Source organism: Poromitra crassiceps (assembly GCF_964638095.1).
Source record: "Poromitra crassiceps genome assembly, chromosome: 13".
Lineage (NCBI taxonomy): Eukaryota > Metazoa > Chordata > Actinopteri > Beryciformes > Melamphaidae > Poromitra > Poromitra crassiceps.
In genome coordinates this window covers 21,158,932-21,172,897 of record NC_139644.1, presented here as the reverse complement: position 1 = coordinate 21,172,897, position 13,966 = coordinate 21,158,932, and the positions used below count along the sequence as shown (strand labels likewise).

Here is a 13,966-nt window from a genome sequence, read left to right as displayed (position 1 = left end):
CCCATTACAGTATATACTTCCAGATACATTTACTATCCGATTCCCTTTGAAATTCATTCTTTTTAAATAATTCTGAGATAAACAAGATACTGAGGGGGAAAAGAGGTTTCGGTATTTTATATTTTGGGATATTATTGAAGTCTCTTGGATGCAAAAAAGAACATGTTGCAATGAAAAGTTTTTCAAAAATGTGATGTATTATTTCTTTATGGAACCTCCCTTGTAGTGGACAGATCTCGGTTCATGTGAAAATGCAGATGAAAACATGGAGGTCCAGCTGCTTGTGCCCCAAAAAGGCTCCACATTAGGGGACATAATTTGTGATTGTTTCCGTCTTGCTCATCCTCAGCTGACGCCACCTCCTCTGAACTCTCAGCATCCTCTCCTGTCCCACTTCATCCTCATCATGTGAAATCTCTTTGTCTGAGCCTCCCTCACCAATTTTGAGAAAAATGATCTCCGCTTTAGTCAGTTCTGTGTCTCCTAAAATGTTATAAAATCAGGTAATTTAGCAAGTCATATTGTCCACCACATTAACAAACAGTGTCATATTCAGGTGCTTACATTTATTCTACACCACTGAAATCTTACTCAACTTTAGACCGCTTTTCTAAAATCAAACTCAATCTTACCTGCAGAAACACCATATGTGCATAATTTTAAACATGTATCTCTCTTACACCCATAAAATGTTGTGCTTTAGATGGCATTTTGAAGAGACAGGGTATGTGTCACTAAAAAGCCCAGGATGTCCTCTACCCCAGTGTTTCTCAACTGGTGGGTCAGGACCCAGAAGTGGGCCGTGGGGCCGTTTTGAGTGGGTCGCGAATGTGTGCATGTGAAAAAAAAGTTCTACTCATTGAGGATGCTGGCGTCCGCAGGCCACATTACTCTCTTTCAGAGGCTGTAGCAGGCACATTTTTAAAGCCAGAGTGAAGATACGGGTATGATATGAAACTAGAAGACCCTAAGGCATCCATTGATACCAACATGCCATGCTAGCTTGTTGCGAAGGGGGCTAAATGACGCTACAAATTTAGGCAAAATTCTGAAAATTGGATCGCGACTTAATGACTAAGGAAAAATGTGGGTCGTGAGGCTAGAACAGTTGAGAACCACTGCTCTACACAATGCAACAGCTTCCAACATGATAGCTTATATGGGTTTTGAAATTCGGACCAGAGAATCATGTCCCCTACAGAGGACAAACATGAATTGCCGGGTCTCAGGAGGATATCACCGCTGTCGTGTGGAATCCTTGTATCTACCAAATGTCAACTTGTCAGGACCTATAGAAACACAGCCTTGTTTTCTGAATGTCTGATTTTACATAGAATTGCTTGGATTCTCCCAATAGATTGTGATATATAGCCTATTTTGGTATAAACGTCAGCCTATTAATAACGTAAAACCAAGTCCCAATTAAGCAAACAAACCAAACAAGCTCATGCCAATGGATTTTCTGATTGCCAGATGGATATAAGAAAAGAAAAAAATGAACAGCCAGATCCGATTCTCAGAATTCTGAGTCGGAGACAAAGCCAAGGGGTTAAATGATTTTCTCAACCTTTATTAAAGGTTGAGAAAATTCTTCTAAAGGCTTTAGAAGACCATGTAATCATTCAATTTAAGTTCAAACGTGATACACAGTCACCTGGACATGAAATGTCAACTGGTACAGTACATGTTCAAGTCGAAAGAGTAAGGAAAACACGAGGAAAGAAACCCAACCATTGTAGTTTACCTGTAGTCACACAGTGATGCAGTGATGCAGTGATCCATTCATATTCCTTGCCTGTACTTTGTGTTGGCTCAGTGAGGCAGATGCTCTTTGTGTTCTGCATGCCAGAGCTGTATCTGCTCAGATGGATGCACCAAATTGTTGCTTCCAGCATGTTGGAGGACAGCTGGCTGTGTGCCAGGATGCAGGAAAAGGAAACATTGCTGCTGGTTGTAAACTGAAGTCAACAGGCAAAGTGTGCTTGTTGCCCTCAAGTATATTAAGTGTATTTATATCTTGTTTTCACTCCCGCATAAAGTCTAACCGGCGTGGTTCGCAGCTAAGCCTCACTTCCACTGGTAGTACCATTTCAGACCAATATCAAATGTCAGGTTTGTTCATTGACAAACGCCACTGCAGGGCTCAGTCTCTGCTTGACTGCAATTAAAACCAGATCGCCCATAAACTTAAGACCAGCAAATCTCCCTTTGCTTTATTCTTGATCCTTCCTTTCCTAAGTTTCCTTGACTTTTTTGTGGTCGGGGGAACGGCTGCACTGACATTTTTAACTTTAAAGCGCCGATTCTCACAAGTTTCTTTGTGAAGTCAACACGCTGCTGGCGAGGAATGCCTCTGACATTAGTCAGCCATGGAGCCGTTCCACTGCATGCAGCCAGCCAGCCAGGCAGCCAGCCAGTCAACCAGGCAGACAGTCAACCAGGCAGCCAGCCAGGCAGCCGGCCAGTTAACCAGGTAGCCAGCCAGTCAACCAGGCAGACAGTCAACCAGGCAGCCAGCCAGGCAGCCGGCCAGTTAACCAGGCAGCCAGCCAGGCAGGCAGCCAGTTAACCAGGCAGCCAGCCAGCCAGTTAATCAGCCAACCAGCCAGGCAGCCAACCAGTTAACCAGGCAGCCAGCCAGCCAGTTAATCAGCCAACCAGCCAGGCAGCCAACCAGTTAACCAGGCAGCCAGCCAGCCAGTCAACCAGGCAGACAGTCAACCAGGCAGCCAGCCAGTTAACCAGGCAGCCAGCCAGGCAGGCAGCCAGCCAGTCAACCAGGCAGCCAGTTAATCAGCCAGCCAGCCAGGCAGCCAGCCAGTTAACCAGGCAGCCAGCCAGGCAGCCAGCCAGTCAACCAGGCAGCCCGTCAACCAGGCAGCCAGCCAGGCAGCCAGCCAGTTAACCAGGCAGCCAGCTAGCCAGCCAGGCAGCCAGCCAGCCAGGCAGCCAGCTAGCCAGGCAGCCAGCTAGCCAGCCAGTGGTGGAGCAGAGAGGGAAGGCATGGAGGGAGTTTTAGAAAACTTTCCTCCCTCCTTTAACATGTCTGCCCTACTTTCCATAGGGCTGGAGTGTTTTGGTAACATTACAGATCCAGTCTCACTCTCACTCACACTCTCTCTCGCTCTCCCGCTCTCTCTCTCTCTCTCTCTCTTCCTCTCTCTCTCTCTCTCTCTCTTCCTCTCTCTCTCTCTCTCTCTCTCTCTCTCTTCCTCTCTCTCTCTCTCTCTCTCCCTATTACCATTTTCATCACATCCTACTGTACTGGTGGTGGAATGCAGAGATAGTGGCAAACTCTGGGCATTTTGTCAAACTGTAGCAATCAGATTAACTCGATTAGACTCGTTAGTAACTCTGGTTACTGACGTTTTACTTTAACTTTTGATCTCGGAAACATCTTGCTTTGGTATAGAAACCTAATCATTTTGGTATTTTTTTATTTGTATTGTTTTTTATTTATAGCTGTTGTGTCATTTCATATGATGTGGGAGTTGTTTTTAAGAGATTTCACAAGAGCAATTCTTTTCTTCTTCCGGTGACTTGATTATTTTCATTTGTTGTTTACCTTTCCTGGTCTTTTGAAAATACCTTCTGCTCACCAGAAAAATCCGCTGTTTGACCGGCGTACTATTATAACTGTAACATCATCCCCTGTTTTTACGATGTGTTTGATTGTACAAGTCACTGAGAAAACAGATACGGTATTTCAGTTCAGGAAAGTTCACAGCTTTAACTTCAGACGGCTCTAGCGTGGCCCTCATTCACTGCTGCATGCTGGGACTTAAGGCCTCTCTCCTCTCACCGTTTGACATCCCCCCCCTCCCCCCCAGAGATCTACACCATCCAGGGGAACTCTCACGGCCGGCCCTGCTACCTGCCCTTCCTGTACGACGGCCAGTGGTTCCACAGCTGCACCAGCATCGGGCGCGAGGACGGCCACCTGTGGTGCGGCACCACCTACGACTACGGCAAGGATGAGCGCTGGGGCTTCTGTCCTGTGAAGAGTGAGTCACTGCTTTGTATGTTCTCTGTCCTGTGAAGAGTGAGTCACTGCTTCGTATGTTCTCTGTCCTGTGAAGAGTGAGTCGCTGCTTTGTATGTTCTGTCCTGTGAAGAGTGAGACGCTGCTTTGTATGTTCTGTCCTGTGAAGAGTGAGTCGCTGCTTTGTATGTTCTGTCCTGTGAAGAGTGAGTCACTGCTTCTTATGTTCTCTGTCCTGTGAAGAGTGAGTCGCTGCTTTGTATGTTCTGTCCTGTGAAGAGTGAGTCACTGCTTTGTATGTTCTCTGTCCTGTGAAGAGTGAGTCGCTGCTTCATATGTTCTCTGTCCTGTGAAGAGTGAGTCGCTGCTTCATATGTTCTGTCCTGTGAAGAGTGAGTCACTGCTTTGTATGTTCTGTCCTGTGAAGAGTGAGTCGCTGCTTCGTATGTTCTGTCCTGTGAAGAGTGAGTCGCTGTTTTGTATGTTCTCTGTCCTGTGAAGAGTGAGACGCTGCTTCATATGTTCTGTCCTGTGAAGAGTGAGTCGCTGTTTTGTATGTTCTGTCCTGTGAAGAGTGAGTCGCTGCTTTGTATGTTCTGTCCTGTGAAGAGTGAGTCGCTGCTTCTTATGTTCTCTGTCCTGTGAAGAGTGAGTCGCTGCTTTGTATGTTCTCTGTCCTGTGAAGAGTAAGTCGCTGCTTTGTATGTTCTCTGTCCTGTGAAGAGTGAGTCGCTGTTTTGTATGTTCTCTGTCCTGTGAAGAGTGAGACGCTGCTTCATATGTTCTGTCCTGTGAAGAGTGAGTCGCTGTTTTGTATGTTCTGTCCTGTGAAGAGTGAGTCGCTGCTTTGTATGTTCTGTCCTGTGAAGAGTGAGTCACTGCTTTGTATGTTCTCTGTCCTGTGAAGAGTGAGTCACTGCTTTGTATGTTCTGTCCTGTGAAGAGTGAGTCGCTGCTTTGTATGTTCTCTGTCCTGTGAAGAGTGAGTCGCTGCTTTGTATGTTCTGTCATGTGAAGAGTGAGTCGCTGCTTTGTATGTTCTCTGTTCTGTGAAGAGTGAGACGCTGCTTCATATGTTCTGTCCTGTGAAGAGTGAGTCGCTGCTTCGTATGTTCTCTGTCCTGTGAAGAGTGAGTCGCTGCTTTGTATGTTCTGTCCTGTGAAGAGTGAGTCGCTGCTTTGTATGTTCTCTGTCCTGTGAAGAGTGAGTCGCTGCTTTGTATGCTCTGTCCTGTGAAGAGTGAGTCACTGCTTTGTATGTTCTCTGTCCTGTGAAGAGTGAGACGCTGCTTCTTATGTTCTCTGTCCTGTGAAGAGTGAGTCGCTGCTTCGTATGTTCTCTGTCCTGTGAAGAGTGAGTTGCTGCTTTTGTATGTTCTCTGTCCTGTGAAGAGTGAGTCACTGCTTTGTATGTTCTCTGTCCTGTGAAGAGTGAGTCGCTGCTTCGTATGTTCTCTGTCCTGTGAAGAGTGAGTCGCTGCTTTGTATGTTCTGTCCTGTGAAGAGTGAGTCGCTGCTTTGTATGTTCTCTGTCCTGTGAAGAGTGAGTCGCTGCTTTGTATGTTCTGTCCTGTGAAGAGTGAGTCGCTGCTTTGTATGTTCTCTGTCCTGTGAAGAGTGAGACGTTGCTTCATATGTTCTGTCCTGTGAAGAGTGAGTCGCTGTTTTGTATGTTCTCTGTCCTGTGAAGAGTGAGTCGCTGCTTTGTATGTTCTCTGTCCTGTGAAGAGTGAGACGCTGCTTCTTATGTTCTCTGTCCTGTGAAGAGTGAGTCGCTGCTTCTTATGTTCTCTGTCCTGTGAAGAGTGAGTCGCTGCTTCATATGTTCTGTCCTGTGAAGAGTGAGATGCTGCTTCTTATGTTCTCTGTCCTGTGAAGAGTGAGTCGCTGCTTCTTATGTTCTCTGTCCTGTGAAGAGTGAGTCACTGCTTCTTATGTTCTCTGTCCTGTGAAGAGTGAGATGCTGCTTCTTATGTTCTCTGTCCTGTGAAGAGTGAGTCGCTGCTTCTTATGTTCTCTGTCCTGTGAAGAGTGAGTCGCTGCTTTGTATGTTCTCTGTCCTGTGAAGAGTGAGTCGCTGCTTTGTATGTTCTCTGTCCTGTGAAGAGCGAGTCGCTGCTTTGTATGTTCTCTGTCCTGTGAAGAGCGAGATGCTGCTTTGTATGTTCTCTGTCCTGTGAAGAGTGAGTCGCTGCTTCTTATGTTCTCTGTCCTGGGAAGAGTGAGACGCTGCTTCATATGTTCTCTGTCCTGTGAAGAGTGAGTCGCTGCTTCGTATGTTCTGTCCTGTTAAGAGTGAGTCGCTGCTTTGTATGTTCTCTGTCCTGTGAAGAGTGAGTCGCTGCTTCGTATGTTCTGTCCTGTGAAGAGTGAGTCGCTGCTTCATATGTTCTCTGTCCTGTGAAGAGTGAGTCGCTGCTTTGTATGTTCTCTGTCCTGTGAAGAGTGAGTCGCTGCTTCGTATGTTCTGTCCTGTGAAGAGTGAGTCGCCGCTTTGTATGTTCTCTGTCCTGTGAAGAGTGAGTCGCTGCTTCATATGTTCTCTGTCCTGTGAAGAGTGAGTCGCTGCTTTGTATGTTCTCTGTCCTGTGAAGAGTGAGTCGCTGCTTCATATGTTCTCTGTCCTGTGAAGAGTGAGTCGCTGCTTCATATGTTCTCTGTCCTGTGAAGAGTGAGTCGCTGCTTCATATGTTCTCTGTCCTGTGAAGAGTGAGTCGCTGCTTCATATGTTCTCTGTCCTGTGAAGAGTGAGTCGCTGCTTCATATGTTCTCTGTCCTGTGAAGAGTGAGTCGCTGCTTCATATGTTCTCTGTCCTGTGAAGAGTGAGTCGCTGCTTTGTATGTTCTCTGTCCTGTGAAGAGTGAGTCGCTGCTTCATATGTTCTCTGTCCTGTGAAGAGTGAGTCGCTGCTTCATATGTTCTCTGTCCTGTGAAGAGTGAGTCGCTGCTTCATATGTTCTCTGTCCTGTGAAGAGTGAGTCGCTGCTTCAAATGTTCTGTCCTGTGAAGAGTGAGTCGCTGCTTCTTATGTTCTCTGTCCTGTGAAGAGTGAGTCACTGCTTTGTATGTTCTCTGTCCTGTGAAGAGTGAGTCGCTGCTTCATATGTTCTGTCCTGTGAAGAGTGAGTCGCTGCTTCTTATGTTCTCTGTCCTGTGAAGAGTGAGTCGCTGCTTCATATGTTCTCTGTCCTGTGAAGAGTGAGTCGCTGCTTCATATGTTCTCTGTCCTGTGAAGAGTGAGTCGCTGCTTCATATGTTCTCTGTCCTGTGAAGAGTGAGTCGCTGCTTCATATGTTCTCTGTCCTGTGAAGAGTGAGTCGCTGCTTCATATGTTCTCTGTCCTGTGAAGAGTGAGTCGCTGCTTTGTATGTTCTCTGTCCTGTGAAGAGTGAGTCGCTGCTTCATATGTTCTCTGTCCTGTGAAGAGTGAGTCGCTGCTTCATATGTTCTCTGTCCTGTGAAGAGTGAGTCGCTGCTTCATATGTTCTCTGTCCTGTGAAGAGTGAGTCGCTGCTTCAAATGTTCTGTCCTGTGAAGAGTGAGTCGCTGCTTCTTATGTTCTCTGTCCTGTGAAGAGTGAGTCACTGCTTTGTATGTTCTCTGTCCTGTGAAGAGTGAGTCGCTGCTTCATATGTTCTGTCCTGTGAAGAGTGAGTCGCTGCTTCTTATGTTCTCTGTCCTGTGAAGAGTGAGTCGCTGCTTCGTATGTTCTGTCCTGTGAAGAGTGAGTCACTGTTTTGTATGTTCTGTCCTGTGAAGAGTGAGTCACTGTTTTGTATGTTCTGTCCTGTGAAGAGTGAGTCGCTGCTTTGTATGTTCTCTGTCCTGTGAAGAGTGAGTCGCTGTTTTGTATGTTCTGTCCTGTGAAGAGTGAGTCACTGCTTCATATGTTCTCTGTCCTGTGAAGAGTGAGTCACTGGTTCATATGTTCTCTGTCCTGTGAAGAGTGAGTCGCTGCTTCATATGTTCTCTGTCCTGTGAAGAGTGAGTCGCTGCTTCATATGTTCTCTGTCCTGTGAAGAGTGAGTCGCTGCTTCATATGTTCTCTGTCCTGTGAAGAGTGAGTCGCTGCTTTGTATGTTCTCTGTCCTGTGAAGAGTGAGTCGCTGCTTCATATGTTCTCTGTCCTGTGAAGAGTGAGTCGCTGCTTTGTATGTTCTCTGTCCTGTGAAGAGTGAGTCACTGCTTTGTATGTTCTCTGTCCTGTGAAGAGTGAGTCACTGCTTTGTATGTTCTGTCCTGTGAAGAGTGAGTCGCTGCTTTGTATGTTCTCTGTCCTGTGAAGAGTGAGTCGCTGCTTCGTATGTTCTCTGTCCTGTGAAGAGTGAGTCGCTGCTTCATATGTTCTCTGTCCTGTGAAGAGTGAGTCGCTGCTTTGTATGTTCTCTGTCCTGTGAAGAGTGAGTCGCTGCTTCATATGTTCTCTGTCCTGTGAAGAGTGAGTCGCTGCTTCATATGTTCTCTGTCCTGTGAAGAGTGAGTCGCTGCTTCATATGTTCTCTGTCCTGTGAAGAGTGAGTCGCTGCTTCATATGTTCTCTGTCTTGTGAAGAGTGAGTCGCTGCTTCATATGTTCTCTGTCCTGTGAAGAGTGAGTCGCTGCTTCATATGTTCTCTGTCCTGTGAAGAGTGAGTCGCTGCTTTGTATGTTCTCTGTCCTGTGAAGAGTGAGTCGCTGCTTCATATGTTCTCTGTCCTGTGAAGAGTGAGTCGCTGCTTCATATGTTCTCTGTCCTGTGAAGAGTGAGTCGCTGCTTCATATGTTCTCTGTCCTGTGAAGAGTGAGTCGCTGCTTCATATGTTCTGTCCTGTGAAGAGTAAGTCACTGCTTCTTATGTTCTCTGTCCTGTGAAGAGTGAGTCACTGCTTTGTATGTTCTCTGTCCTGTGAAGAGTGAGTCGCTGCTTCATATGTTCTGTCCTGTGAAGAGTGAGTCGCTGCTTCTTATGTTCTCTGTCCTGTGAAGAGTGAGTCGCTGCTTCGTATGTTCTGTCCTGTGAAGAGTGAGTCACTGTTTTGTATGTTCTGTCCTGTGAAGAGTGAGTCACTGTTTTGTATGTTCTGTCCTGTGAAGAGTGAGTCGCTGTTTTGTATGTTCTGTCCTGTGAAGAGTGAGTCACTGCTTTGTATGTTCTCTGTCCTGTGAAGAGTGAGTCGCTGCTTTGTATGTTCTCTGTCCTGTGAAGAGTGAGTCACTGTTTTGTATGTTCTGTCCTGTGAAGAGTGAGTCACTGTTTTGTATGTTCTGTCCTGTGAAGAGTGAGTCGCTGTTTTGTATGTTCTGTCCTGTGAAGAGTGAGTCACTGCTTCTTATGTTCTCTGTCCTGTGAAGAGTGAGTCGCTGCTTCATATGTTCTCTGTCCTGTGAAGAGTGAGTCACTGCTTCATATGTTCTCTGTCCTGTGAAGAGTGAGTCGCTGCTTCATATGTTCTCTGTCCTGTGAAGAGTGAGTCACTACTTCATATGTTCTCTGTCCTGTGAAGAGTGAGTCGCTGCTTCATATGTTCTCTGTCCTGTGAAGAGTGAGTCGCTGCTTCATATGTTCTCTGTCCTGTGAAGAGTGAGTCGCTGCTTTGTATGTTCTCTGTCCTGTGAAGAGTGAGTGGCTGCTTCATATGTTCTCTGTCCTGTGAAGAGTGAGTCGCTGCTTCATATGTTCTCTGTCCTGTGAAGAGTGAGTCACTGCTTCTTATGTTCTCTGTCCTGTGAAGAGTGAGTCGCTGCTTCATATGTTCTCTGTCCTGTGAAGAGTGAGTCGCTGCTTTGTATGTTCTCTGTCCTGTGAAGAGTGAGTCACTGCTTCTTATGTTCTCTGTCCTGTGAAGAGTGAGTCGCTGCTTCATATGTTCTCTGTCCTGTGAAGAGTGAGTCGCTGCTTCATATGTTCTCTGTCCTGTGAAGAGTGAGTCACTGCTTCTTATGTTCTCTGTCCTGTGAAGAGTGAGTCGCTGCTTCATATGTTCTCTGTCCTGTGAAGAGTGAGTCGCTGCTTCATATGTTCTGTCCTGTGAAGAGTGAGTCACTGCTTCGTATGTTCTGTCCTGTGAAGAGTGAGTCGCTGTTTTGTATGTTCTCTGTCCTGTGAAGAGTGAGTCGCTGCTTTGTATGTTCTCTGTCCTGTGAAGAGTGAGTCGCTGTTTTGTATGTTCTGTCCTGTGAAGAGTGAGTCACTGCTTCATATGTTCTCTGTCCTGTGAAGAGTGAGTCACTGCTTCATATGTTCTGTCCTGTGAAGAGTGAGTCGCTGCTTCATATGTTCTCTGTCCTGTGAAGAGTGAGTCACTGCTTCATATGTTCTCTGTCCTGTGAAGAGTGAGTCGCTGCTTCATATGTTCTCTGTCCTGTGAAGAGTGAGTCGCTGCTTCATATGTTCTCTGTCCTGTGAAGAGTGAGTCGCTGCTTTGTATGTTCTCTGTCCTGTGAAGAGTGAGTCACTGCTTTGTATGTTCTCTGTCCTGTGAAGAGTGAGTCACTGCTTTGTATGTTCTGTCCTGTGAAGAGTGAGTCGCTGCTTCATATGTTCTCTGTCCTGTGAAGAGTGAGTCGCTGCTTCGTATGTTCTGTCCTGTGAAGAGTGAGTCGCTGCTTCATATGTTCTGTCCTGTGAAGAGTGAGTCACTGCTTCATATGTTCGTGACTCTGCATCCTTACCTCCACTCACCACCACATCCCAGCTCATAGAGAGCCAAAGTCATGCCCCCTTCCAGTTTATGGGTACATTATGAATGTCTGTGGAGAAAAGAATGGCGGTTGAAATCCCTTGGTTCGTATGCCTAAACCGGAAGTGGGCATGACTTTGGCTCTATACTGTCAAGACTGGGGAAGCAGCCAGAGACTCAGAGCCACATCCTTTCACTCAATCGTCCACTTTGCTCTTATTTCCTCCTCCAGTGTCTCCCCCTTCCCCAGATCTAACTGACTTTTGATCTTCTCTCAATGTCAGGTAATGGCTGTGAGACGTTCTGGGACACTGATCCGCTGACAGACAGCTGTTACCAGTTCAACTTCCAGGCTACGCTGTCGTGGAGCGAGGCTCGCATCAGCTGCCAGCAGCAGGGGGCAGACCTGCTAAGCATCACCAAGCTGCATGAGCAGACCTACATCAATGGTGAGGTCCATGCATGAACGTGCAGACGCACGTGCACTGATGTCTTTTAGAAATATCAATAAATGTCCACTTTGCTGCTCTCTGTCACCAACTGATGCAACACAGTAGTGATGTGACACTACCTAGAAACAGGTGGCATCAGGTGTCAGGTGGCATCAGGTGTCAGGTGGCAGAAAGTCATCCATTTTACATTTCCAGCAGCAGCAACAGCGCTTCATTTGGGATCAATAGAGGAAGAACCGGGTCGTTAGCATGAGCAGTGATAGTCACCATGAATGAAAAGGCAAAGACAAGAGCGCCACCTACAGACACTCAAACTTCATCAACAGAAAATCAAAGGAAAAAGGTGTCACAGTTTGGACACACCAACGTTTGACTGACAGGTGATCTCTGGGAAGTGCGGTGTAGAAACACCACAGCGATGAGCGCTTAGCAGCCAAGAATTAAACAAAATGTCTCGTCATTTTACATGAGGCTTCAGAACTGATCCAATTCCTGAATCAGTAGAATATATTCCGGGCGCGGCACCAGGGGGGCTTGTGGGGGCTTTGCCCCCTCAGTTGTATTTTCTGCCCCTAGTTGAATTCCTCTTCTACTCCTCGTGGCACGACATTGCTGTCTTTCAAAGGGCCTGTGTCCAACTAGCATCTTTTCCTCAGCTTCGGCGTCTTTTTTCAGTTGTTTCCAATGGGGGGAGAGCGTATGCGGGCGCACACGGACATCTAGAGAAAGCGCGCTGCGCCCAGCGTCTATTTTCAGAACGCTCCGGCGTTTTTGTGCGCCCGACTCCCAGCGCTTCCAGCTGAAAATATGTTAACTTTCCGCAACAGAGACAGAAAGGCTCAATTGTGGGAGCAGATTGGCTAGACACTTGATATTTCTGGTGAGTGTTGAGCTAAATCACTGTATGTGTGTTGTTTGCTAATGTTAGCTGTCAGCTATCAAGCTACTACCGCACTGAACTAACGTTAGTTTCAGACTGCTTCCTTGTATATTGTGCGCTGAGATCAGCGCTCCCCAGCGCACTCCCAGCGTTTAACGGTCGGAAAAAGACGCTAGGTGGACACAGGCCCAAAGGCTGTAGCAGGCACGTTTCGGCACAAGCCTTCCTCAGCAACAATGCTGAGGAAGGTTTGTGCCGAAACATACGTCCATTGATTTACTGCTGCTACTGAAGGTATTAAAAAAACCAAAAGGATTTATTTTGAGTGCTGGCTTTTCTGTCTTCTCTTTTTCTAATTGCCCCCTCACAATTTTTAACTGCCCCCTCAGTCACTTCATCCTGGAGCCGGGCCTGATATATTCTATAATGATCCATTTCCCTCGTAAGACTATAGGGTAAAATACTCCGTAGAACTTGTTTCCCTTCACCATACAGCCATAAACTTGATATTCCTATTCAATTTCCCCCTCTTGAAATCTTACATCAATAATCACATAATGTTATACATCTTGTGAACAGTGAAGGAATTCTTTCGTGTCTTTATTTATATTTGATAGTGTCTGAGGTAGGTCCTTTCCTGCTCTTTCAGGGCTACTGACTGGCTACAGCGCCGCTTTGTGGACCGGCCTCAATGACCTGGATATCAATGGAGGCTGGCAGTGGGCCGACTCCTCGCCGGTCAAGTACCTCAATTGGGAGCAAGGTGAGACGTTAAAAACACCACAACCCCCCCTGTCTTCTGTCAGCGTTATAGCCTGCTTTTACCATCCTTTTTAAACCTTTATTTACCCAAGGAAGGCTGACTGAGCACACTTGTTTATTTTTAGCACCACCCTGCTTCACACTCTCTCACACACGCACACCCGCGCACGCGCGCGCGTGCGCACACACACACGCACGCACGTGCACGCGCACACACACACACACACACACACACACACACACACACACACACACACACACACACACACACACACACACACACACACACACACACACACACACACACACACACACACACACACACACACACACACACACACACACACACACACACACACACACACACACACACACACACACACACACACACACACACACACAGACACTTGGTCCAGTGCAGCCACAGCGCTTTACCGTAGGCCAGTGGTTCCCAAAATGGGGTACGCTAGGGGTACATGGAGGTACTACAGGGGGTACTTGGGAGAAAGGGTGAATGGAAAAATGTAAGAATAAATCATGAAAATAAATGAAATGTTTAAATAAATCTGCTCATTCTTTTGAACTGGATAAGAGACAAGGTTCCATCTAAAACATATTAGGATAAGGTGATCCTTGAATATGTATCATTAGATTATTTGACATGCATGTTGCATCGCAAAGGCAATGTATTTTAGCAGAATGTGGAAACCTTTTATGTCATATATTGGTCTAGGTATCTCTCTGCTATTCTTACAAGAGGTTTTGTGTAGTATGGGCCTGTGTGATACCTGCTATTTAGCTGTAGGACGAATCAGCATGTTTAGATGTATACGTACTTCCGGGTGTAACTGCTGGTCGTTTTAAACAAGAGTTCATGGTGAAACCATGCCCTCTTTGAACTCTAAATACTCCTTCATACTTTAAGCTAGACACTCAATTTAAACTTTTAGGACTCTTATCACCTTAATTCAGCTTTAATTTATCTTTTGTACTCTTTGAGAAATCACAATTTATGTTTCATTCTTTTTTCAACCTTTATGGAGCGAGGAACTCACTCTAGCACTCTGTTCACACATTTTAAAACTGTGACAGTTCACACAACTTTAACACTACATACATATATTGTGCCTCTAATCCTTTACAGTAGCTACTTCTGCTCTCACTCACAATGTCAAATATAAGCGCTAAGCGATGAGATGTACAGTTTTTGAGATATTAACGTTTGTTTGG

At 46.3% G+C, this 13,966-nt stretch overlaps 1 protein-coding gene across 1 annotated transcript in view; it reads left to right on the top strand.

The window, feature by feature from the left end:
• mrc2 (mannose receptor, C-type 2) overlaps positions 1–13,966 on the top strand; it is a gene marked incomplete at its 5' end in the record, with an annotated part of 46,277 nt that overhangs the window by 7,116 nt on the left and 25,195 nt on the right. The window contains 3 exons of the mRNA XM_083649973.1: positions 3,831–4,004; positions 10,927–11,091; positions 12,624–12,737. Of these exons, the coding sequence (XP_083506099.1) occupies positions 3,831–4,004; positions 10,927–11,091; positions 12,624–12,737 (453 nt within the window). The remainder of the gene's footprint in view (positions 1–3,830; positions 4,005–10,926; positions 11,092–12,623; positions 12,738–13,966) is intronic.